The sequence below is a fragment of the Echeneis naucrates genome, chromosome 10 (genome assembly GCF_900963305.1).
Source record: "Echeneis naucrates chromosome 10, fEcheNa1.1, whole genome shotgun sequence".
Lineage (NCBI taxonomy): Eukaryota > Metazoa > Chordata > Actinopteri > Carangiformes > Echeneidae > Echeneis > Echeneis naucrates.
The window spans coordinates 10,600,603-10,628,485 of record NC_042520.1 but is presented as its reverse complement, the minus strand read 5'-3'; the positions used below and the strand labels follow the sequence as shown (position 1 = coordinate 10,628,485).

At 39.8% G+C, this 27,883-nt stretch overlaps 1 protein-coding gene across 3 annotated transcripts; it reads right to left on the bottom strand.

Annotated features, from left to right (window-relative positions):
- Positions 1–75: 75 nt before the first annotated feature.
- Positions 76–27,868, bottom strand: slc16a2 (solute carrier family 16 member 2). 3 transcript variants are annotated; one of them, XM_029512267.1, is made up of 8 exons: positions 24,527–27,868; positions 19,669–23,426; positions 12,470–12,614; positions 11,256–11,754; positions 9,209–9,352; positions 7,495–7,723; positions 4,480–4,743; positions 76–4,355 (listed from the first exon to the last, which is right to left on the bottom strand). In XM_029512267.1, the coding sequence occupies exons 2-7, from the start codon at positions 20,102–20,104 to the stop codon at positions 4,496–4,498; spliced, it is 1,701 nt and encodes a 566-aa protein (XP_029368127.1). In that variant the 5' UTR covers positions 20,105–23,426; positions 24,527–27,868; the 3' UTR covers positions 76–4,355; positions 4,480–4,495. The 3 variants fall into 3 exon arrangements, with proteins under 3 accessions (XP_029368127.1, XP_029368128.1, XP_029368126.1); XM_029512268.1 differs by having other exon boundaries at positions 27,402–27,868; XM_029512266.1 differs by having other exon boundaries at positions 19,669–27,868.
- Between the last annotated feature and the right edge of the window lie 15 nt (positions 27,869–27,883).

The following is a 27,883-nucleotide window of genomic DNA, read 5'->3' as shown; positions in this document are numbered from 1 at the left end:
TTAATTAATGTCACCCCTTTTGACAGCAGGGCTACTTGGGAAAAGCTAATGATAGATATTAGGGAAAACAATAGCTTCTTTTTTTTTTCCCTGTTTTGGCTGCACAGTAGCAGATATGCCACAACCGGTGCCAGACAGAGGCAAAGTGACAGCAAGGCTTGTATCCATCTATACATAGATGGAGCCGTTATTCTAAAGCCAATGCATTGTGTAGTCACATTAATTTCAAAATGATACATTACAGGAAAAAAATGTGCATCTCACTTAAGCCTTTTGACCAAAGGTGCCAAATGTATCTCACCTTTTTGACTTTCAAGCAAAAAAACGGTTCGAGATAAATATTTTAAAAATTCCAAAAAAAAAAAAAAAAGAAAAGATAAATATGAGAGCAAAGACTTAAAAACAGTATCTAAAACCTGATGCTAGTAGTATTTAGTCTAGGTAGCATATAACAGGCTCTGCTGTAGATTTAACTGTTCCTCAAACTGCAAGCTACAGTTCTGAGCACGAGAGAAAACAAACGCAACCTCACAGTCCGAGTAACCTGTCGAACAGTTCGACATGTTCAGACTTCAGAAAGCAGAATGCCCACAGGAAGTTAACCATGAGCCCAAGAATGCTGCATAGATGAGAACACTTTGGAAAGCCAAACACTGGCTGAGCAGACACCATTCAACCATTCAGATGTTCTGTATCAATCTTCATGCATTCAGCTCCTTCACTTTTATATATTATTTTAAATCTTAACATACTCAAGAGTTTTTCTTTTTCCAGTAGTCATCGATTTGTATCATTAAAACATATACAAATAGAAATTATATATAAAAAACTATTAAAGAAATAAACAAATTGTATAAAGTACATATGATGATACATGCCAGTTTATCATATTTGAATCTGCAGTAGACTAATGAAAAGGACACTCGGGTACTTCTGACCAGAATGGGTGAGGCTTACTAAGGTGAAATTAAGTAAGGATGCTACCTAAGAAGATCCAAGACCCTCCTGACTAGACTGAAAGTAAAAAAAGAAAAAGAAAAAAGTGAGAACAACCTGAAAATTTCAGTGTATTAGTGTCACATTTGTGTCTTAAATCTAGCAACAAATTTTAATTAGCATCAGAGAGATGTTTTATTTCTAAACTGAGATTCCTGCTGAGACTCAAATGGCTCACTTTTAGTCCGTGTCTGAAAATGTCTTTAAGAAACAACAGACGATGGTGAGCTGCTAAACAAAAAGCTGAAAACATAATCAATAGGAAAAAATAAAATAATATCAGTTGACAGTAAAATAAAAGAAACTATGTTGAGATTGATACATTTCATGCATAGACACAACCAGCCTTTTGGAGCTGGCATTAAAAAAAAAAAAAAAAGGGTTAAGGTCCTCCAATATGGCTGCCAGAGGGAAAAGCCTCTGTCGACTTCATTTCCCTGTTCATTTGCAAGGAACTTAAAAGATACAGGCCCCTATTAAGCAGCAGGCTAATACAACTTGTCGTTAGCAGGGGTAGAAATAGAAATTTAAGTAAGTGCTGTGCAAACTAGCAGAATGTGAACTTACATCTATAACAGTGTAATCTTAGATTGAAGGTGGATGCAGGCCAAATAACTGTTAGAGCAATGTGTAACTGTTTCATGCCTTCATAATACAAAAATAAAATCTACAACGCATTTTACAGTTATTCATTAATTATTAGGCAAGAAGACTTTGATTCTGCCCCCCCCCCACCCCCCAAAATAAAATTTCAAAATAGATAAACAGAAACTGCAAATTCGTAGTAATGTGGGGCAAATGTCATATTGTCATATTGTCATATCGCTGTGCGGGAACTTCAATGTTAAGTTAATATGATCCATTATGCTCTGAAAAACTGGTTTATCTGAAAAATGCTTTCAGGTTAAATTGGGATTTTGGTTAGCTTATTTAGCTGATTCATAGACAGCTCATGCTGCCTATAATTTCACTTGCCCCTACCTTTTTTTTTTTTTTTCTTCTCTTTTTAGAGAAGCCACAAATAGCATCAACAACGGCCAAAAAAGTAGTTTACTCTTTCCTCAGTCGTCTATGTTTTTGCTTTCAAACACACTTACGCACATAAATCAAGTTATATGTCTGCACCACTTATGCTTAATTGCATTTAACTTAGGTTACGTGAGAATATTACACTTTTTTAAATATCTGTATTAATCATTGACAGACGTGATAAAAAAGAAGCTACAGTTACGACCATTAGCACTTTTGTAACAGGAGGTAAGCGGAGGTAACAGAGGGCAGGGAAGGTGACGGTCAAAACAACAGAGACAACAGATAAGAAGGATGAAGGATAAATCTCAGAACTGATTATCTATGTACGGTGGGTTTGACAATTACACAGTACTTAAACAGACACTAACAAGAAACAAAGTTCACATTTGTTAACTTTGGGGTTTTGAGATTCAGACTGCAACAACAAACGGCTATACAGAACAGTGAAAAAAAAAAAACCTGTCAGCATGTTTAAACTGAAATGCTGAGGATTGATTCGATACTGAGGTAAAGGTGTATGTTTCCTATTCAGAACTGTTGTTCCTACATCACCGCTTAAAAAAAACTACACTCAGAAGTGAGGTTTGTGTAGCCTTTAGGCCTTAAAGCGACATAGAAGCTGACTCAATAACGGCAGTGAAAGCACTGAGGTGAATTGATGAAGAGGAATACCATTTCCTTTTCCCCATTTCCCCCTTATGCTATTGAGAAATGCATAACCACAGAGTGTCACACAAACTCAGTCAGCTCTTCGTGACGTCTGCAAATTACAGTTCATTGCTAAGGACAACTTTTTAATTGTGTGCAAACGTAAGTGGTCCAAATGTTCATGAAACCAAACAGCAACGGCGAACTGTCCTCCAAAGTGAGTATCTCATTGCTTCATTAATGCTAACATATTGAGTTAGGCCCTAAAGACTAATCCAAAGCAGCTAACTGATTTACGTCTGAGGCCATTTGGCAGTTTTGATCTCAGCAGTCTCCTATCATCAACAGAATGTGATATAATTGTGCAGTTGTGTAATCATATTACATAACTGCCTCTACTATCACACAAACTCTCACAAACACATGCATACACGCAGGCTCAGAAGAAAAGTTTTTTTAAAAAACATACAAAAATGCTTTTTGTTAATATGACAAAAATCAATGCAACCAAAATCCATCCATTTCCCATTATGATAGCATGATTCCACCTGTTTCCACTTCCATAAGTACACAGTGAACACGCCACAAAACTGCTTGTGAATTATTTCTTAAAGTCATGACAAACATAGTTAATGCAGTTTTATCTAGCACCCTGCTGAAACTTTAAAAACTGTCAATTGCTGGGCAAAAAAACGAAACACTCCCAGTTAAGGCTGGGTTAGGAGACAACCTTGCATCGACCACTGATTCAGGTGATTCAGGGAAGAGATGTATGGCTCTCCTGACTGCTCTTTTAACTTTGACTGCATAAGTTCACTCACCATATGAAGCAAAGTCGCTGACCCACTTTAAAAATAAGTTAAAACTGAAAAAACCTCTCTGGGGTTCCTTTGCATTTTGATCAGTGAACTCAACAGCTGCGATAATCACACGTCTCTCCTATGCAAGCAGGCTGGTAGAGCAGCTGAAGTCATTTAGCTAAAGTTTTAGACCCTGGCTGTGAATGCAGTGGGGTACATTGTGCGGTTGAGTTGAGGTGATTGTGTGTCTGGTGGCAGATCTCTCTGGTATGTGACATTTACAAGAGAATCTGTGTGTTTCTCTTGAAGCTGTCACTGCAGAAAACAGTAAAATAGATTAAAGCCAACCTGCAAAGCATCCAGGACGAGCTTCTGTTTCAGCTAATAAATAAACCAAATAAAATGAAAAAAAAAAAAAAATTATGAGATGTACTACATAGAGAAATCTGTGAATTTATCCCCTCACTAGTTCTATTTTTATATGTCTCTTTATCTTAATGTGTTTATACAGAATCTAAAAACACAGCATTATCCTTGTCGCCATAAATATGACTATATTTCACTCATAAATGAGACTACCATTAAAATCTTAATTTCTTTCCTCTTGGAGGAATGTGTTAATACAGAGTCCCCACTGATTAAACAATCCCAGTTGCAACTTTGTCATCCATAAACATTTTTATCATCCCACCCTGATGTGCTTGCTTTCTGTCCTCTCTGCTGCTTATAGCCAGAATGACTTGCATGTGACTTCTCTCCATGTGAAAATAACAAACAGCCAATGGGGGCCGAGAGGGGTTAAAGGTCAGCCAACAAGAGAGCTCTGGTTGGGAAGAGGGCAATATAAAGATGAGAAAAATGTGCTGGTGGGCTGGATCCCTGTAAAAAAAAAAAAAAAGAAAGAAAGAGAGAAAAAGGAAAGTAAACATAAGAAGCATGTGTGTTTACATATTTCCAGGTACAAATAAATGGCATGTGCTTCAAATGTGTAAATATATGTAACCTTTATACGGTGTGACTCAGATGTGTGTCTCTACATCAGTATAGCCTGGCAGGATGTCTCCGTTGGAGCAGCTCTTGGGCTCCTCGGCCACTGGAGCAGTAGGCAACATGTGGGCAGTCGTAGACGTCTCCTCCTGCGCCTGGCTCCGCTGAAGCCTGGTGTGTATTAGCGGCACAAAGAAGAGCACAACGCCCCCCACAATAGGAGGCACACCAGCCAGGGAGAAGGCCACAGTGTAGTTCCCAAAGTAATCATGAAGGAGACCTGGGAAGCAGAAGAATATATATATATATACTGTTATCCTGTCTTCACTCAAGACAACAGCAAAGCGCAGTGTAACAACAAGGATGTTGTCAATGCCAGGCAGACGTTAAATTTAAACACTCTTGTGGCTTCAAGTTTGAGGGAGTTGTGTTTCACATTTCAGCACCCACCAGTGAGGTGGCAGTTAAAATACACGTAACAACACATCCACAGCACAGCACGTCTCAATTCCCAATTCTTGCAACGAACAATTTCAATATACATTTTCGATGGGTCTTCTCTCTCTACAGTATATGCCTGTGAAAATGGATGTCCACTCAAACATAGTGGAAACATGTTATGAAGCACCATTGTGTGGACTAAGCCAACTACAAATATAGTGCTGGTTACATCAAGATAAATAAATGCCATGTTGTGCCTGTACACAGGTATGTTGTACTCAAGTGTCTCGTTTATCAAGTGCAAACGTTTTTGGCGAAAAGCCAATTTTCGATGACTTCCTGTGGTTAAATGTCCCACTTTGTCTCATTTCCATTGACATGCATCCTTCAGTGGGAGTCAACAAAGACATTGTACTATGTAATATAAGATGGCAGCCAAACCGCACCTGTATATACTGCGTTTATGTGCATTACATTATATATTTAGCGTCGTGTGAGCTAAGGCAAGCACAGAGCAGTGAGCAGGATACGCCTGTTACCGCCCTGAAATGTCCAGACCGTACAGAGCAGCTGGCGATACAGTCAGAACTCGTGGGTGTGGCGCACTATATGTTTATTAATAGTCTCTTCATGTCACCATCATGTCAAGTTTTGTGAGCTAGATTTTGTTTAACCACATGAAATAAAGCTTTACACTTTATTTCTTCTGAAGGAAAACCATTTGCTAGTTGAAACCACTATACTCTATGTCTGAATGTGTTTCTTTGTGTGTTGACACAAATAGTGCTTTCATTACAACAGCAGCACTCCATTTGTCAGTGGGAGAGTTGTTTTTACTTTAGTGAGGGCTTTGAGGCTTTGGCATGTGTCTTTGGTTATAATGCTGTGAATTAAGTTGATGTGTTGATTAGAAATAGCTCAGGCTAATTGCACCACAACCCAACAGCCAGAGTTGGTGCTCATAGCTGAGTGTTTGTTGAGTTGGTTTAAGATGGGTGATGAGCGTTTCAGGAGAAAGAAGAGCAGGAGAAGCGTGGCGAGTTAGCTGAGGTCAGGACAATCCCACACCATGCAGCATACAGATGACAGCGCGACAAAAACAAGGCAGACAGGCATACTGAGACTTGGCAAAACCCTCAATATAAATTAAGTTATAAAAAAAAAAAAATAGTCAAAGATTGTGGGAGCTGGTCCTGTTGCATATCTACCAATCAGAGTAATTTTTTCTTTTCTCCAGCTGCTGCAATAAGAGAGAGAGAACCGGATCCCCTGACCCATTTACCCTCTGAGGTTCCTTTCAGAACCAGGGCCCGAAGAGTGATCTGCTAGCTCAAAGCTAAGCTATAAAAATACCTGAGACATGTTGAATAACTCAGATAACATTCAGATGGTCTGTGATGGATGTGGCCATATTTTCAAAAATGAGAAACTCTCTCTTTTTCTCTCCGCTCTGACAGTAGTTAATACAAGATACACCTTTCAGATATAAAATGAACAGGAGTAATAGGGAGCAGCAGAAAATGCACAAGATAATGGCATTATTTTCAGTTTCTGCTGCTGTACCCCATCCATTATCTCTGCCACTTATACATAGGCACAAGTAGAACATACAAAAGCCACACATTCGCTATACAGCAAACATTTTTAAATGACGAGATCTCATTTGTGTTTGCATCCACAAAATTCTGGAAAAATAGAAGAAAAATAAAGCGCTTCAACCAACAACTATTTGTGTCTCTGAGAAACGATTAATTAAACAACTAAATGACTTTCTAAATGATTTTCTGCCCCAGTTTTTGTTGTTTTGCTCAATTGTTCTGTTTGGTGACAGAGTTTTGTGTAGTAAAAGCAATTCGGGTTTGTCTGGTAGCCAAAAGTGTTTGGCAACGGAGAGCACAAGAATGTCTACCGTCAGTGCTTTTCTATACAGTCCTGTTAGTAGAGAGCTGGAGCGAGAGAAAGTGGAGGCAGAGGGGACAAAGGAAGTGAAATCATGATGTCTGATCCTGTCTGGGATTTTTTTTTCTCCCCCAGACAAAATGGTGGAGACACCCTACAGTTGGCTGTGAGCCCGAACCACTAAATACTAATGCCTTGGAATTGTCTTACCCAGTTACATCTTTTCTCTCAAGGCTCAGCTGTTTTTAACATATATTATCAACAGTGTTGGGCACATTACTTTTAGAAATGAATTAATTCTAGTTACTTTTCTGAATTAGTGATTGAATTGCAGCATTATAAAAGTAGTTGGCTCTAGTTACCAGGGAAAGTTACTATTGCATTAGAATTTTACTTATTTAACTTGATTTTTGTCCCTTTAATGAAACATTAAAAAACAGTTTATTCAATTACTAATAATAAAAACTGAAGATTATACATTTTTGAATTAATGAAATGCACACCTAATATAATAAATTATGAACAGAAAACATTGTAATGTCTGTACTTCCAGTTTGTAAACACTACCATTGAATTCACTCAAGTCGCCGTTGTTGCTGCTGCTGCATTGGTGACAAAAGTCTAATAAACCCAAACCCAAACCCAATAAAAGATATGAAAAACTCCACAGAAAAAAAAAAGACTTTCTCACCAACGAGGGGTGGACCTGCTGTCATGGGAAGAGCCATGAGGCCCAGAAGGTAGCCTATGGCCTGCGAGGCCTGCATTGGCCCAACGAGCCCAAACGCTATGGGAGCCATCACGGTGAGGAAGCAGCCGTCACACAGCCCCAGGAACACGCACACAACCACCAGCCCCTCGAACTCAAAGCACTGAGGAATCATGATGGATATCAGGCCCAGAGCCATGAAGGACACCACCTTAAACACACAGCGAGAACAGAAGCTTTCAAAAACTTTATATATCATTATCGGTATAATTACACAATCCACTGAAAAGAGTTGGTGAGCTCATCTGCAGTCCTTGTTATACTTATACAGCCTGATAAACACCTAAATTTATTTAAAATGGCACTAATTAGAGAAATTATAAATAACAGGAACTGATCCATGATAATGCTGATGTCTTATATGTTACATTTACTCATGTGGCAGATGCTTTTACAAGTAAGTGACATTAAAAAAGCTTCAGTGCAGGAGGCTTCATGTGTGCATCACAGTGTATTAATGTACAGACTATATACTACACCTATTTAATGTGGTAAATGCTTTTTATGTTGTTAACATTGTTAAAGTAGGGACATGTTGAAGATAGAGAGGGCTGATCAATGTATTTGTAAAACTTGAGCTAACAGGAAACTATCAACAAACTAATTTAGTTCATGTAGTATGAGATAGGTGGGAAGGAATATACAGATAAGGAATATTTATACACCATCTTCTCTATCAACTGAAAAATATATCCAAAGCTTTTCTTCACTGCTGCACAAAATTTGCCTGCCAGTTTGCAAATAATTGGAAACCTCATATTGTGCTAAGCTCTGAATTTATGATTAAAACCGTGACCTGCGGAGGAGGGCACTGCTCCTTAAAAAAGAGCCAAGGTATCACCTCATAATCGCACATTACTCTATTTTATAAGAAATCAACTCTCTGAGTACACTGAGTGCTCAACTTTGAATAAAAGAAAAAAAAAAGGAAGTCTTTCCATCAGTAAAAGACTTCACCGCAGCCAGTGTATCTCTTTATCTCTGACAGCAGGGAGAGAGCCTCTTGAGCAGCACACTGTAAACACATTATTACATCCTTTTGAACAGAAGAGATGATCTCTGCACAGTCTAAAGGGCCCATGGTGCCAAAAGGGAATTATAAACATCCCTGTGTATTAGTATCACTCAGAGACTTAGACAATCAGCATGCATGCGATGCATTTTCAGAGTTTTTGATCAATGTGTGCCTCTGCTGAATCACTGTACAAGCTTTCCCAACAACATATAGCACCTGTGTGGCGCTTCAACAGGAATTACATACATATACAGCTGCAAGGTATCACAAATCCTCTCAAAAGGCACTGGATGCCTCCCCACCCCTTCATTTTCGCAGGACTGAATCATTCTCAACATTATGTAGGCTGGTAATATTTTTAGCAACAAAAAGGTTTGAGAAGAAATGATCATCTGAGCCATTTTTATCTGGAGCTTAATAAGAAAATAATGGTACTGAATATGTCTAACTGCAAATTAAACGTTTTGATATAAAACAGATATTGGTTCAGTGTGATAATACCTGTCTCAGAGTGTACTGTGTCCGGGGAAGAAAAAAGAGACTTTAACCTCAAATGCTATTATTTAACCTCAAGTCTTCTATTTCAGGCTTAGTTTAGATGCAGATGATTTATTTCTTCACCTGCATGTAGATCTTTTGAAGACCAGGAATGAGGTCTCCAATCTTGCCAAAAGCAAGGCGTCCTACTCCAGATGATGCTCCGATGCACATAAGGAGCACCCATTCCCTCTGGTTGTCCTTGAAATTCTCCTTCACAAAGTTGATCTGAGACATGAAAAGACAAGCAGACATTGTGTGGTGTGAGATTTGGTTGTAACAGCATATTAAGTTTATGTACTGCATTTAAAGCACAAAGAAGCCACCGATATGGAGGCATGAACAAATACACTATAAAACCTGCTGCTGAACTTTTTTCAGGTTGTTATTTATTTTATTTTTATTTTTTTTATGCCCTCTGCTTCGGCCGACAGTGAACTCAGCAAATGGCTGTGCATTTGTTGGTGCAGCAGAATTGCCAATCCATTGCCCCAAAACCACATTCTAACAATGACAAAATGTCTTCACTCGCAGACATTTGGAACAGCAGGACAGGAAGCCCCAACGCATATAGGTCAGACCCTCCCACTCCCCTCAGCCCTGACCCCCCAACTCAGATCCAAAAATGAAACCGCCCTCTGAAGTCTTTCCTGAGCATGTTGGTCCTTGTGAAATATTTGCTCTGCTTTGAAGGGCTCTACATTCATCAATGGCCATAGGATAGGCATATTTAGGGATACAGAGAGGCCATACAGGAGAGGTTTCCTGAGGTGGTTGAGCCAATACAAAGGCCGGGGCTGTGTTTACATCTGGGCCTGAGCCTGAAACAACAGGCTTGACAGAGGGAGGCCAGAGCTGGAACATCCGACATCTGGATAGAGGGAGATGAACTTCACAGCCTAACGCTGCAGCTTTACACTTCATCCCCATCCGTGACTAACTCACTCTTTCACACCAAAGATTGTCATGATCCACGTATAGAATTTTCTAAATGGACTGTTCAATGTTTTGCTTTAGTTTTTTTTTTTTTTTTTCAAGAAATTGAATAAACTCAAGAGACATTTAAACAATATTGTGGCATCATGAACAAGCTATTGTCAGAATTTGTTCTGAGCAATCGCAGCATCTAAAAAAAGCAGAAATATTTGTGTAGAAGTCGAGCAACTATTTTCAAATGTACCTCTCAATCCAATGCTAACAGTGCACTTCTCCCCAGTTCCTATAGTCAGTGGCTCTTGTGTTGTGCAGCAGGCTGCTGTCTGGCTGATAGAATTACAGTATGAATGCGTTGTGCAAGACCTAGTATGACATGTTTTTATCGACATAACAGAGAAAATGGGGAAACATGATGAAGCATCGGACAACATGATTCTCTCTTCCAGGCTTTATATTGTTACTCACAGAAGAGCACAAGATGGTTGATTTATAGGGCAGATGTAAATGCTGCAGCAAAAACAACTATGAAATGAACCATGAAAGGACATCCAGCTCAGTCACCTGAAACCTGACACTGCATATTCACAGCTATAATCCTCACAATCCCTTGTATCACATTGTAAAAAAAAAACAACAACTAAAAACTAAAAAAAAAAAAAAAAAAAAACACGCAAACCCTAAACACTGCACTGCTCATATACCATACTGACATACATTCCAATGGCCTCAAGACAATCCTCATGGAAAACAAATGGCATCAGACCACCGATGGTGCAACAGTGCAGCTCTTAAATCAGTCTCTCTGTCCCGTTCCACCTGCGTAACGTAACTCAGACTAATCAAAACCATATTGCCCTTTTACAAAAGCATCTAATGTCAAGAAAAAGGCCAAAGTCGTAAAAAAATACCTGAAAAAGTTATGATGTGTATTCAATATTAGGTAAGGTTTAGCAGAGCTGAGTGAGATAGATGAAATAGTGTAAAGTACGCACGGCTTAGCATCTGCATACAATCTTCCATCACCTCCAATCGAATATAAACAAAATATCACAAAGTGATCTCATTCTGTTGACGTAAAAGACACTTGGACTTTTACATGATATTACTGTAATCTTGTGTTCAGTTAACCTAATTTATATGATTAACAGACAGAAGGGAAGTCATACAGTATATAATGCTAATAAGATGCTCCTACCAGATGTACATATGGCACAAAGTAGCCCAGAACAGCTGTAGCTATTCCAAATGCCCACACCCGGTATGTCACGTTGTGGAACACACGCAGGTTGAAGTATTTCTTGAGCCTCGACAGAACCCTGCTCCACCTGCTCCCGCCCTGAGCGGTAGCCACAGTCTGGGTTTGAGGTCCACTCGGGTCAGGATCCATGCCCGGTGGTCCCATGCCTCCTCCAACTGGCAGCAAAGGTTTGAATGTCAGTGCCAGCAAGGCCTGGACCAACATGAAGAGGCTAAGGATCTGAAAGGTCCTGCTGAGGCCCAGAGGTTTCACCACCTTCTCGAGCAAAACTGGGAGGCCCATGGAGAAGAGGCTGGCACCAGCCGTCACCATGCCATTGGCCAGGCCCAGGCGCTGGCGGAAGTAGTGGCCGAGGATGACCAAGGAGGGCTGAAAGGCAAAGGAAGAGCCACAGCCGAACAGTATGCCATATGTGAAGTAACGAAGGCCTAGGGAGCTGCAGTAAAAAAAAGAAAAAGGAAGAGAGGGATGAAAGAACAAGAAAAGAAACAGGATAAGAAGATAATTACAATAAAATCCTGAATGGAAGCAAAAAATCTCTGTTGTATCACCAATTGTTTTCTTGTAATACTGATTATCTATAAACTGAGTATGCAAGAACCAATAAAGTAAATTAGATAGCAGTCAGTGGGAGGCATTCCCCTACACACTGAGTATTAAATTAGCAGATGGCATGTAAAATATGATGGCATCTAAAAGGCCCAGGTGGTCATTCAGGAGTCTTACATTACAAGACTCATTAAACAGCTTGAATCAAAAATAATAATTAAATTTTAACCTGTTTACCTTCCCATAACTCTGCTTCCTTATGCCCTGCATTTAAATCTTTGCTAAACTAAATGTCTATTTTCTTACTTACCATTGCTTATGGGTGATATGTTGCACAAAATAACAAAAATGTGCTGAAATCATTTCCAGCTCCAGCTGTAATTCAAGAAGCAGTTTGAAAATCTTTATAGGTGTGGATTCATTTTTCATCCAAATGGTTTTAGATTTTGATTTTAAAAATCTGGCTGTCAGGTAGTGTTTGCAAATAATCTAACAATGCCAGGTATTTACAGTGGGTCTTCAACAAAAATCCAATAAAACTCCAGGGGCTCAAAATGGGGCAAAAACAATTGATACACTTAATAAATTAACATTTAACTTACTTTGCAAAGGATGTACTGAGCAACCCTATAAAAGCCAGCAATGCCCCACCGACTGCTGTCTTCCTACAGCCTAAGTGGTCCGTGAACATACTGACCACAGGAGAGCAAAGGAAGATCATGCCCATGGCCAGGGCCCCAACCCAGGCTGAGGAGGAAGAGGAGGAAGAGGAGATTCATCATCAGTAACATGGACAAATGCTACAATAGTGTAGTTACATAATAGGAAATCTTATCTGTTTGTATAAGGCTCAAAATACATTCATAAATGAAATGTGAGCTTTAATTCATCGTAAAAGAGAGCTACAGAGTGTAATTCTGTATAATACAAGTGACATAAGGACACTTTCATTTTCTGAAATTCTATGCAGTGCATACGGGTAAGATTGGCTTCTTTTTTTTTATTTGCAGTCAAATATAAATGTTAACATTGTGTTGAATGTTGTACACATTTCTTAACTTTGGCAACATTTGAATGTTGCTCTTGACACTACTTCACCATCTGATCAATTAATATAAATTCATGCAACTCTTTATTGTGCTTTTACTTGCATTATACTCAGCACTATAAAATGTTTTCCTCAGGGCGTTTACACGGATTCAACAAGTGGATCAAAGTGGCTTGTTTTGGCTCTTGGTGTAATATCAATCCAGTGTTAAAAAATAACGAGCCAGAACGATCCAACCGAGACATTGCGTACCTTGATGTGCAAACAAACAAATGTCTGGGTCCAGTCTCCTGGGGAGCAAAGGTAGCTTTAATGTCTACCATAGTGTCTGGGCTGTGGGTCAAAGTGATCCAACGGCTCAATGGGAATACTCATATACACATATACATCTGTTGGTTGAAGACTATAAAGTACATTTAACCATTTGGATGCTTGTTGTCACTATACCTCAGCCTTCCTTCACTGGTTTTATGTTAAATATCAATTCTATGAACTCATTTATTAATTTATTTACCATTCAAATGAAGCAAGAATAGGAAAGTGCTATTTAACATGCACTTCACAAAATTGCACTCAACTCTCTCCAAAAAGGTTCAAAGAAGGCACAACAGAAAACCTATTAAATGACATGATTTAATTTCCAGGTCTTTTTACATTGGCTTTCCCACACATTTCAACCTGAACATAGCACATAAAAAACACAAGTCAACACTGAGAAAGAATGTTGCAGGACGCATGATCAGATTTACTCACTTTACTTCGTAAGCTTCGAATAAGCACCTTAACATTACAATTGCACCACATTGCACCGCTGATTTAGAGAGCTAAGAACCGCTCTCTTAAGGGACTCAGCATCCTTTAAATTTGGTGGGGTCAGATTATTTAACATTGTACAACAGTGTATTCAGGCCTTTGTAGGAAAATAAAAGAAAAAATGTGGGGTGGGAGGGTTTGTAAATATCTGACTATAAAACTCTTAATTTCTACATTTAAAACTCACTTTCAAATTTTAAAGATGCAAATTTTAGTTAAAAAAAAATTGGCTGAACAACATTTAATTTTGATCATGGATGCAACAGAGGATCTGATAAAACTTTACTTATGAGCTGGTTTAAGCAACAAAAAAATAAAAAAAATAAAAAAAATAAATACTGCTCATTTTAGCCTAAAATCACCATATTATAATGAGCATCCAGACTTTAAATGAGGTGATCACCTTTGTGTATCTGGAGCTAAACAAAGTGGATAGATGCAAGGCTAACACTGGTAATAGACGTGTTTCTTTCATGACGGAACAATCCCGTATTAACCAAATCCTGAAGGAAGTACTTGGCTCTTAAGATGCTAAATACCTAAATTTGTTGACCAGATAATCACTGACTTTGTCTGCCTAATTTTTTGTTTTGGACCGGGGGCTATCTGCTGCCTGCTGTGCCTGAAAATTACACTGGTGAGTTGCAGAGTAACTCAAAAATGTAGTGTTGACGATTATAAACCCTTTTCACACTAAACATAGTCATTTAAGCAGCTTTAAGCGTGCCAAACTCTTACCAAAACTGATCATCAAGCAACAATCTAGACAACAAATATTTAACTCTCTAGAACTTCCTCCATTTTTGCCTTGAGGGGAAGGCAAATTGGTCTCCAGTATGGAAATAAGTTCAATGTACCACAAAGGAAAATATTACACTGCTCTGCGTGGGTTAGCAAAATTCAGTTAAAAGAGTAGCAACCCAATAATCTCACTAGTTAGGACTATTTCACTGTGTAGATGACAAAACATATTCATACATATGAAAAAGGTTGATGGTGGCCCCAAGGGAAAGGCCAAATTTTAGTGCCAATCAAGGAATATAGCCATGAAATGGCCCCATTTGATGGCTAGTTTGGCCTTTCCCTGATTACGGTAAACATTATTAGTCACAATTGCTAGTTGAAACATTATCGCCTATCCTTAAATAAATATATTGTTACAAGGAGATGGGATCACGCGGGGACAGCATAGAATAATGCAGAACATAGTAATGAACAGAAAGGAACAAAAACCAGACTGCATAATCTTGAGGACAAGGAACATTTGACTAAGCCGAGCGCTTTCAAAAGCCTTTCCTTCGCCCTTTGCCAACCTACGACTGAGCCCTGTGTCTCTGCAAGAGGTCGTAGCAGTAGCCTTCTAGTTCTGTGGGAATATGATAATTTACGTGCAGTAGAACAATATTGTTATGTTATAACTGATGAAACATTGTCTCAAGTCTTCATCCAGTTTTTCTTTGATTGTTGTTGCTGTGTTCACCACGAAGGCATGTAGTTTACAGCAAGCAAAGTCTCATGCACAATGAAAGGCTGAAAACTACAGAGCCATGTTCTTTCATCCCCTCTCTTCTTTGGCCCTCCATTTTCCCTTTCCCTGGCACAAACAAAGATAGGATGAATAGAATGAAAGTCTGTGTACCAATTAGTGATAGTTAAGCCTGAATACTGTGAAACAAAAGCTATAGATCACAGCAATGATGTGCGTGTTTGTGTGTGGATACATAATGGTTTCGGTCTGACAGCAAGAGTTGGAGTGACTTAATATCTCACAGAAATTGGTGCAAAAAACATTGTTGTTCGATTTTTAATCCATCATTTGATGCTCCAAGAATTTAGCCATGATTAGTTTAGAGTGATCCAGACAGTACAAGTTCCCACCAAACTAAAAAAAATTCAAGTCAGATTACTACTAAATGTTCACGCATGCTTGAACATGAGCACATAACTGAAACTGGTCCGAGAAGAGTTTAACATCTGAGCAAATATTTTTGCCGTTGCCACGAGCACACCAGCAGTAAGTCACTCATATCATTCAAGAATCTGCCTCCGTTCAAGTCTGACATGAACAAAAAAATTACCTCAACAGTGCAGTAACAATGTGGAGACAAGACTTTCATTTACAGCAGTTGGTTGCCATTGTTTACTGAAGCAGTTTGCCATAGTAGCAGCTAGAGAGCAGAAACAGATCATTTGGATATGGTTTTGGACTTAGACTCGAGGACATGAGATGAAATGATGAGGCTCAAGTTTGAGGTTCCTTATGTTTACATTAGATGGCCAGCCTCTTGGACAACAAATATAGTAGGAAGTCATTTCAAAGGAAAACTGTTCACAGCATGCTCTGTGGATTATCCTGAGCAACAAAGACATTGTTCCTGGAAAGACGTGTTGCTGCTGCCTTTCTTGAAAGTTTTCAATATTATGAGCAACAGAAACATGTTGTCATTCACTTTCAAGACACTGGAAGTGAATAAAAACAGCAGAGACAAATACGTCCAAACAAAGGCAAACAAAACCAAACTGTCTGAATAGATAAAAGGTAAATAAATGGTGACCACAGTAAATAGGAAACTTTTTTTTAATTGATATAAATCACCCCTTTAAAGTTGGAGGGAAAAATCGTGCATAAAAATGCATAATCCTAAAACCTACTTCAGTCGAATGACAACTATTGAGCACATAAATGGAAAACTCAAAGACAATAAACTAGGTGCCAAAGCCCATTCAGTCAAGGTCACACAAAGTGGCCTAAGCAGACGTTAGTTACTGTCAACTCTATCTCTCAAATATATATACATATACATACACATACATACACACACCCCAACCCTTGTTTTGTTGCCAGCCTGCCTGTGACTCTGACAGAAAAGGGTTCTAGATAATGGATAGGATGGATGGCTTACAAGTGCAGCATAGATGTCCTTGTAACATCCAAATATTGTTACATTTTGCTTCTTGTGGTTGCAAAAAGCTGATTTCCTATTGAAGTCTAAACCTACGAGCCTGTTTGCGGAGCGTCCATGTCACTTTTTGAACCACAAACTTATTTAACACTGAAATGCTGCTGTCAGTCAGATTTAGTGAAGTTTACTGAAGTTACAGAGCTCCCTTCCTGATGGAGCAGGGTTACTAATGGATCCTGGGTCACGTCACTCTTAGTTTGGGGGGGGGGGAGAATCTGTTGATTTCGCTCAGTAACTTCTTCAGGTCTACAAGCCTGTTTTTTGTCGAATCACAGTCCTCCTACTAAACCTTTCACACCAGTAGCATGTAGATGGAAATGATTTCAGGATTAATTAAAAATTAATCACTCGCTCACTGAGTCCCTGTCCTCTGCCACGTCACACATATTCCATTTGCTAACTCTGCTGCAGCAGAAACGGTGCCGCAGTTCGAATGTCTCTCCCGCATTCCCCACACCCTCGTTCAATCACACATCACCTCACAGGGCCCGAACCCCCCACTGATTATAAAAGCACTGCCGTTTTTGTTTTTGATTTTAAAAGAATGTTGTTTAGCCAAGTTCACATGCTGACAAGAGCACTTTAGTGCATGTGAAGTGAGATGAAACTTGATTGTGCGATGCTGTAATCTCACAAAACACCATCTGTAACTCATTATCCACTTACCTCCACCTCATTATATTCTTTTGTTTCAAGGAAAGGCTGTTCTAATCCCCCACCTTAGTACCCCTGAGCTTTTTGAAAATATCTTGTTTCGCCCTGTAGGCATACTAAATATTTAGCATCATAAAGATCAATTTTAACACCTAGAGATAAACTCTAATTGAGACACACCAGTCTTTTTTTTCACCTGCTCAGTTTATGGTCCCGTGGATTTTATGTGTGAATCACTTTGGCATGTTCTTTCAGGGTGTTCTGTAAATGTGAATTTAACTTTTACTGACCGAATTGCTCATGCTGGATAGTTCAAAAGAAGATTTTAGAGCTGTGACTGTGGTAGCTAAGCTGTTCCCCTTTTGTTTTTTGTTTTTTTCTGTTTCAGAGAGAAAAAGGTCAGGACTCAGTCTACTTGCTTAATCCTTTCACATATGAGAACAATGAAAAATTAAGGCCAAGGATCAGTTGGAGATGAAATCCTCAGCAAGCCAAAAAAGGGAGGAAAACAACACAAATACCTTGACAGTAAATGTGATCTGTTGTTTGAAACATATACAGAATACCTCTGGTTTCGCATGACACTTGAAAAGCTGTGACTGGTCATACTGTGTCTTTTCCCAGGCTCAACATGTTTGTGGTTCTCAGGCTTTATGCAATGTGAGGCGCTTTCACGCTGCTCCCAGATACAGCTGATTCGCCGTGAATTAGAGATGGCACACGTCAAGATCACTTCAAAGATGTTGAACTTACAAAAAGAACTTAAATGAGCCTGATTTGGTTTTTGGTTAATTTTCTCTCCTTCTGTATCTGTCCTTGTACAATAATAATACAGTATTTGACAATTATTTGTTCCAAGTAACAGTTTTAGAACCATAATCCCTTTCCACATCTTTACCTTAACCTTTGCTGATGATTATTAAATTTAACAGGAGGTTCAGAAAAACTGCCCCTCCTGTTACTCAACTGCTCAAAAACATTTTTGAGTGTGATGAGTGTGCAACTTGACACCAGCTCTCTTTTGTACAGAATTAAGAGTTTGTCAAAGGAGATGATCAGCAGAGAGTCCACAAATGATTATTCATGCAGAAGGCCAAAACAAAAGTCCAATACTCTCATATGTAAAACCACGTAAGCACCATATGCTTACAGAGCCAGACTTCAGAAGACCTTCTGAGACAGAAATGTTTCCCAGCAGCTGGATTATGTAGATACTCATTTATCTAAATAAAATGGAGATCAAACCATGCCATTCCTTCATAGTGACATCAGTGACTCCCATTTTAAGATGGATTTCTTTGTCTGTTATCCATCCTCCCGAAATTAAGAGATATTATTTGAACATACATGAGAAAAAGTTTGTGATTATACACCTGAGAAAAATTATTTAAAATTAATAATGCCAGGAAACTGTTGTTTTTCTGGTTACCATCCATGTTCAACAGCATCTGAACTGTTCCGATCAATTACTAGAATTAAATTACGTATTAATCTGTTAGACATACTATATGTTCTAGAAATGTCTCAGGTTAGTCGGATTCAGTTCTACGAGAGTGAAAACCCAGAAAAACTAGCAAATAATAGATGTTTTATGTTATACATTGGTTAGATGGTTCACAAATATAATAATAAATTATATCAAATTTAAATATATTTTCTTTTTGGCACATTTATCAGAATCAGAAATACTTGATTCGTTTCCAGGGGAGAGTTCATAATCAAGGACAGCGTGCTCACAGGTTTAGACAATCATCAAATGTCTGTAGTACATTCCCATGATGTTCAGCTTTTCAGGGTAAAAGACTCCATAAAAGGACCTTTTAGAAAAACTGAAAGGGGTCTGCAGCAGCTAATTGAACAAACTGAATTGTTAGTAAAGACAGCATGTACGCTGTTGTTTAAAATGCCAGTTTATCATTTGACATGAATGGCAGCACTCTCCTCAACACACAACCTAGTAAAGGGTGAGTGGCATTTTCAAAAAGCGTGAACACTCAACACCTGAGAAAAAAAGATGTGTGCAGAAGTGAGCAGTGCTGAGGGCCTCTGTTCCACTTTAAGTGCAGGGTAAACTCACTTGAACTCTGTGTTGACCCACATCTCATTTTAGACTCGTACGTGTGTGTTATATAGCATGGCAGCCTATAGCCCTGCGCCATTCATCCATTAAAATCTCATTCTCTCGGGCTTTACTAGCAGAGGATGGAGGCTCCCCACCTTCGTTTTACTTTGCAGTGTTACACTGATGGTCCCTGGGCCAGGACAGGATGTACCTCTCCCTCCTATAGACGCTGTGTCCTCAGCAGACTTTTATGGCACTCACCCACTTTAAACTGAGTGGTCTTGTCGTCTGGATCCTCATGCTCCTTCACCAGCATCAGATGCAGGATGCCGAAAGAGTTTTGAATCCCAAAGATCGACCCGTTGCACCAGGTGGCAGCCAGAACCACCAGCCAACCGAAACCTCCCTCGGGCGGGACGAATCCGACATCGTGGCCGGGCGGCTCCGCCTGGACCCCCCTCTCGGAGGCGGACTGCAGCTTGGCCCCGGCCTCGATCAGCTGCACGCCGGTGTCCTCCGGCACGATCCTGCCCTCGCCCCCCGCCGCTGTCACCTCCAGCCCCGCCTGGGTGTCCCTTCCGCGGTCCGCTCCCTGGGGAGGATCTCCCTGCTCCACCTGGGGATCTCCGGCCGGCTGCCCCGTCCGGCTGGCTCCGCTGGCGGGCTGCGCCTGACTGTCTGCCCCGTTGATCCCCATGCTGTCTGCTGTCTGCGGAGGTTACTGTGGGCTCAGGGCGCACATGGATGAGATATAGGTCACCGACATACGAGCACCGATTTGGGGAAAAGAAAAAAAGAAAGAAAAAAAAATATATAAACAACAACAACAAAAAAAAAAAAAAACTAAGAAATGAGAGACCGGCGGTCCTCTGGTGGAGGAGGCTCTCAGGCTGCTGGCGGTCCGACACTGAGCTCCAACTTCAGCGGAAGAAGTCCAACCTGCAGCCGCTGAAATGTGTCATTCCTGTCGGCTGCTCGTCTTTTTCACCGGGATTTAACAGGCGCCGCCTATTTCTCCCCCTTGTTTTTGGATATGAGCCCGTGTTTCTAGGAACAGCCTATAAACACCACCGCCGTGTATTTACTTTTTTGTTGGCTTCCCTGCTCGGTGCCAGATCGGGATGATCAACCTGTGAGGACGTCCGCCCAGCCTCGACGCGTTTCCTCCCGTCAGGTAGTCCGGCTCCGCTCCGCCACATCCCGCGGCGGCAGAAGGAGAACGGATCCGGCGATCCCCCGCTCTCATCCGATATCTGGACACGGCGTGAACGTCCGATATGGAGGCCCGTGTTGGTCCTGACTCGGAGCCAATGTGTCAACAGAACTACGGCCGTTATTTAAGCCCCCCCGCCTCCTTTCCCCGGCGGACGGACGGACTGAGCCAATGGCGGAGCAACGCTCGGTCACGGTACTCGGAGGGGGACGAGTTTATAATTCGGCTCTTTCCGGATTTCACGGAAACACCCGAATGCCTCTCGAACTTGACAGTGAAGAACCGAGGATGCCCCGTCAACATAAATGATTTACTTTCTTTTTTTTAGATGAGGACGGTAATGTGTAATGGGGACACCGCCCTCTGTAGGCAGGGATACAGATTTTTCTGCCTCATAAACAGATGGGCCCAGTCAGGGTCTCTGTCTGGGCTTTGGTTTTTCGTGTGTTCAGCTAAGAGAGACTTCTGGAGAAACATTGTTTGTATAGTTTGAGCAAACAGCTTAAGTTATTTAGTGGAGCTGTTTCCTGATTGATCTGACAGTATGCTCTGTACGTCTGTATTGAAGTGGTAGGCCATGGATAAGCCATTTGTTGTTCAACTATAGATTTATCAGCAGCTGATGATGGTTCAGTCCTGTCCCTCCATTGAGCCAGAGTAGTTAGCCTGCTGACCCTGTCGGGGTCTTCTTCTAATCAGGGCTCAGGGTGAGAAAGGTGGGAGGGCAAGGCCTTCTGGGTATCCTCCTTCTAATTCACATAAATGATTTTAATTAAGTTTTAAGTGCCTGAAACAATTTGTATATTGTTGACAGCTGTTAGTATTATGTTTGAGTGGATTCAAAGAATGCCTCGTCCGTTGCTGTCAAACTGAAGCAACTGAGCTCGCTCCTTGTCTTGTTTTTATTTCTTTTTTACTTAGGCTTTGGGACAAGCCGTGGGGAGTTGTTGTGGGCTCCTCTTCCCTGCATGCAGTGTGGTAAGCTCACTGGTGGTGGTCCCTGAGTGTTTGCGGATCTGTGTTTTGCTGCAGTGTATGTTTCAGTGAGGTTTGTACTGTAGGTTGCAGTGTTAATAATCACCAGGGTGCTCACATGGTGGTGTTCATTGGGGGTCCCCGTGGGAAGTACCCTTCGCTCAGTTATAGTGCCCTACTTTATACTAGTGTCCATTTTCAAAAGTTACAAGCTTTTTTTTTTTTTAACTATTTATTGGTAGAATAAAACAAAATTCCCCTCCTTTAAACTTCCAATTGCTTCCCTCTTCCCAGAGAATATTTAACAGCACATCATCTTGAATAAAGTTTTTTGTTAATTGAATGCATGCTTCTTGTTCTCCTTGAACCCATAAATTTTGTGTTCTGCCCACATGGAGCATGTTTGGGTCTATAAAGATCCCCAGATTCACATTAGCATAGTGAACCCTCATACTGTGTCATGCTCCATTTATTTCCTTTTCTTTTTCTTGTCTTTTCTCTTACCTATTGTTTTGTGTGTTGTTGTGTTGCTGTTAACATTTTTAGCACCATTGTAAATGAGGATTTCTCCTCTATGGACTAAAAATAAAGGATAATAATCACATCTTAGTCTCGCATTAGTGTGGCGGAACAGCCTCCTGTTACAATGACTTTTAAATGAGCCATAGAGATGCTGAATTTAAATTTTAACAGATGGACAAAAAAATATTAAGATGAATAGTTGGTGGTGTAAAATGTGCTTTTGTTTTAAATATTTTCCTGTATTGCTTGAACTGAGCCACAACTAAAAAGTAAACAGATACTTCCAATGTTTCTACATTTCTGTTCTAACTCCACCTGTATTGGGTTACAAAACTCCAATGGGTCAAAATGTGCAAAAAGCAGAGGTGGGAAATACCTCAGTAGGCCGTAATTGTTGTAAACTTATTTATACTTATCATTTCAAATAAATGTGCTCCTTTTTCACCTACTGCAATTATTCTTCAACCAGTTCACCAAAGTAGTATAAATGCCAAATGTCTGAATTCCTCCTCAGGCACTGATATTAACACAAGATTGTAAAGACTCACATCAGACTAAGGGGATTATTTGGTGTTTGAACATCTAGGTCAACCGTACACTTTCTAAACAAAAGCTGCTCTGCTGCCACTCATTCATCCAGCTACTTGAGGAGAGTGGCGGCAGAGAGGAATAATTACAGGGAGAGGATTTCACACTTGAGCGGAGTTCAGCAAAACACCTGCCTGAGCAAGAAACTACATTGTCAGACTTTTAGTATGTTCTGCACAGTGTTTTGGTTACAACATGCACACATTTTATGATCTAAAATGTGTTTTGTTTTCTTTTTTCAAACTTTTCTGAATGGTGTGTTTGAACTTTTCCTACTTCCGTCAATTAATGAATAAATCAAATTACATCAGCCCAATTACCAGCCCATTATATTTAAATATAATCCCTGTTTGTTTCATTCAGTTTCCCTGAGACAAGTCAAAGATTTTTTTCTTTCATCTGGCAAAGTGAAATAAGGCAACAATAACAAAAGTTTACCACTAAGGGGAGCTACAACTCTTTGTACTGTAAGTTTCTTCAGGCTTGTGAGCACATGAGGAAATTTTGAGGTTACCCATTGTCTGTTCACTTCAAGGTTCTGTTTTATTCCTTCATTAATTCCTTCACCAACCAACCAGTGTTGGGATGGGATATAGCCCATTAACAACCACAAAATAAACAACTGCCTAAAGTATCAAAAAATATTTCCAACAATAAAGACAGCCAGACAGACGAACTTTATGAATCCTTTAGGGAGGTTCACTCCAGGAACTTCAAATACCTGCAGCAAGTGAACATCAGAAATGAAGAAAGTCACACAAAAAAATCCAAGATACATTTGAAATAAACAAGCACGAATAAATAAGCCAAGAGCCGTAAACAACCACAGTGCAAAAATAGCAGTGTGTACGTATCCCGCATACCAAGCTGAGCTTGGTATTGTGGCAAATAACAAAGAGCAGTATGTTAATGAAGAACTGGATTTTAAGAATGAAACATTCAGTAAAAATAATTAAACACTAACATAAAAAACACATAATTAAAATTACTTTACATTACAGAATGTTGTACATTCTCACATTTTTCTGTTGTACTATAATATCTAATGAGGGCTGAAACATTAGAAAAGCATGTGACTCACACCTCTCCACTGCATTCCTGATAGTCTAACAGGCCTTAACTCCACGCTTTATTTTTTGTTTATACCATAGGAGTTTGTTTATGTTGGACATTGAAGTGCACATTTGCTGTCAGTTACGATGGCGCCTCAGGTTGCATGTTTTTTCATGTCCATTATTTCAGTGATTTATTCAGTATTGACACCATTCTGACTTAAACAGTCATACAAGATTAAACTCATTAACTGTATATAAGGTGAAGAGTGTATGCTGAGTGATATTAACAACGTAAAGCATGGTATAGAATATAAAGTATATCCTTATAGATGCTAATTTTGACAGAGCGTCATCCTGCTCTCATGTCGGGGTAGACATGGCTTTCCAGCATTCTGATTTTCCACTGGCACTTTGTATGTTTGTTGTTATGTAACCTATCTGAGATATGACGCATTTTGTTGTTCAGAAGACACAGATTTATCTTGACATGCGATCGTTGTATTTGTTGCCATAGTATCACGAGTCAATCCAGTAAAAAGAGAACATTTTGTCTTATTTTGGAACATTAGTTGAGCCATGAAAGAATATTTGCTTAAAGAAAGGTTAGTAGCCTATCACGATTTATAAATAAATCATTTCAGCAGGGTACGTTGCATCTGAATTCTACTTATTCAGTGACATTTTTTATGACTAACAGCCCACTCTTTTAATATATTGTTTTACTGATAATAATGAGAACATTCATTGGTGTTGTAGAATATGACACCTTGTCATCAGATGGAGCTCCTTCCTCATCACATGCCTGTTTTCAATCAGCTCCTCAAGGAATAGAATGTATAAGATCACATGGCTCATTTTGGTTCCCGGGGTAAAAATAGCAGTTTGCACAACTTCACAGAGTCGGGATACAAGATCACCCCAGGACTCCCTGTGAATGAAATGGAGGTCAAAAGTGGGATACAGCCAATAGTAGTGCTTCCTGTTTGAATTGGAATAATTTAACTCCTCAGAGAGGTGTGTGCAGCAGAGGGAATAAGCATCTGAGAGAGGCCAACGCATGTCTGTAACTAATAAAGTCACTCTGACTAAGTGAGAGAATATGAGAAAGGGGGTTTCGTTTAAAAAAAAAATAGAGGGGAATTCTTCATGCGAGTGGGTTAAGATGCAAAGGCATTCAGTCACAGTAAGAATTTACAATGCTCTGGTGAAATCATGAAGTTTCCTGCAATAGAAGATAGTGGTGGTGATACGAGCACGTTGTCTGATTCCTTTCCATCAGCATGTTTGAACACGCTGTAAGGAATCTGCACTGGCGGCCTAAGTCATTATCTCGACTACTATGACTCACACTATATAGCTTCTTTTATTCCTCTGGGGCCTTGGCGCTACAGCTTTTGCAAAACTTGAGTACATGAGTGCGCCTTGTTGGCAGCTGAAAACCAAAGAGCATGAACATTGTCTCCCCAGTGATGTCACCCACTTTCTTAGTAAATTATTCAACTGTTCAAATGTACTCATCGTGACAGCTTTATTCATCAGTGCCTGTGGGTGTTAACAAAACAATGAACTGTACCAGTACAATCTATACATAGTTAGTGTATGTAACTGCCTCCTTCACCGTGCTTGGTGTCATGTCAGATCCTGAAATGACCCATCAAAGCTAAGAGCGTTTTCCCATTTACTTAAATAGGAAGGGAGTTCTCGCTTTTAGGTCCATTTTTCAATATGACATGATAGGAAATGGATGTAAGTTATCTCAAGTTCTTCAATACTTCAATAGTCCTTTAGTTTGTTTTCATTTGTGTTGAGTAATAGGAACATGGAACATGGAACATGCTGAATATTTCACACACCAGTTTGTTTAAATCTGCCCTCTCCTCTTTATTTATTTGAACAAGAGTCATTAATGTGGTGCAGTCATGCCCAATCCATTTAGAAATCCTTGTATTGGTGTAAGACAGGAGTATAATCATTCTGAAAATTTACTACAGTGGGTGTCATTAGGAGGCTGGAAGTACGGTTGTATGATGAAATACCAAATGACTTCTTCTAGGTTGGGAAATAATGTCTGTGTTGAACGAAGTTGAGACAAACTCTTTTGCTCAGGAATTAATCACACAAATCTGTTTTAAGTCACAGCAACCTGTACCTCCCATAGACAAGTTGAAACCTATCAGGTTGTGACTTATCAGCCAGGGGGACAGGGTGGGAGAGATGGTTGCTGGATGCAGCCAAAACAACCTGAGTTTGAAAGCTGAAAAAGCTGTAGTTATGAGGGAACATGCTTACAGCATGTTCAAGTTTGTTCAGTTGTACTTAAGACTGCAGCTGGAATGCCATTTAGACCAAAGTTAACAAATAGAGATTACTCCCAAAACCACAAAAGTCTGTGACGTCGGAAATAGAAGACAAAAAAATTCAGGGAAACAATTGTGAAAATGACTAAACGAACAAAAAGAGCATAGTAGAGTAGTAATCTTTAAATAAATTGAATGAAATCAAAATTGGAACACATTGCCTGAGAGCTATGACTAGCTATGCCAAACTAAATGGCAATCTATATAATCATTTTTAAAATATCAAAGTTAAGTTAATGAAATTCAAGTTTGAACTGTGATGTCACCCTCATGTTGGCACTAGAGAAAACCTAAGGGTTTAATCCTTTGGGGACGGTGACAGTCCATGCCAAATCATTTTAATAGTTGTGGAGTCTGATAATGGGTCCCAAGTGAGGTTTAAGCCAACCAGAAGCTATTGACAATCCCACAATGAACATTTAAATATTTCTGGGAAATTATGCCCTCGTATCTAAAGTGGGCCGTGACGGTGGTTTTGGGTTGAAGAATGTGGTTATAATTAGGTTGCTCTCATGAGGGCTTCACATGGGTTGTATGCCAGACTTCCACCTGACACAGACCATGGGTTCAAGGAAGCTGGGGATTGGCCAACAACTAACCCAGGGAACCTGCTCTCTGCCCTGAGCTCTCCTGACATCATGGAGAAACAGAATCAGTTCAATAGACCAACCTGCCATGGAAGAAGTAATTGTGCTTTTACAATCAGTTCATCCTCTCACTGTGTAACACAAAGCTGTGCAGCATAGAAGAGCGCAGCTCTGTGTGTCTTTAGCCCAAAGAAGAGATCATTTGGATGTAACGCACTTTCTATGGGCATGACAACTACAGACAAGAATTTTAATCTTGTGATGTATCATATTTCTACCGCATTCCAAATGTTACATTGTACAGTAAAAGTCATAGAACAGCTTCTCCCACAGAGACAACTCGTGACAAATTTAACATAATTGTTGCAAAGATCTTGAAACATTTTCGTAATTATTTCCCCCACTCTGCCATAAGTGACAGCATATGGTTCAGATTTAGACTTGTGAGGGAACTCCATATTGTGAAACAATTGTTCCAGAAAGCAAAATTCAGCGTTAGACCTATGCTCAAAATTGTTTATTTTATCTCCCCACTTCAGCAAGTCCTGTCATTTGTGCAGACCAACTGTACACACAACCTACTCAAATCTGCAGGCTTGCATCTTCACCCAGCTGCTCTAAATAACTACAAAATTTACACATATTGGTTTTTGCACTCAGCCCCAAAAAAGCTTCACAAGTAATTTCATAATTTTACCTTCATTTGAATATGTTGCTGTACACATGCAAGTAGAGCTTGTAGAAGTAGCAATTTGAGTGATACTGTTGGCTGTGCCACTTCCTATTAGTTAGGATCCACTGCGAAAAAATGTAAATATATAAATGCGTGCTTCACAGTTAACAGATTAAATGTCTGTTCATATGAAAGACATGTATTCTAACAAAATGCCATCAGTTGCAGAGATTTTGTTTGTGTATTCTTTTGAGGTTTGTAGCTAGAACAGAAAGAGGCTCCAGCCCCGGTACTTTCCCCCTCATCTGTTCAACACAAGCATTTAGAAAAAGAAAGAACTTGCCTGCTTTGCCAGCTTTGCCCCATAAAAGGACTAGAAAAGAAAAAGCTTTCATCGTCCCCCTACCGCTTGTCGCAATGGTGGCTACAAGAGATGGAGCAGAGCTACGATAAACACACATGCATGCATTCTTCACCCCCTGCGCTTAAGGGAATGCATAAACACC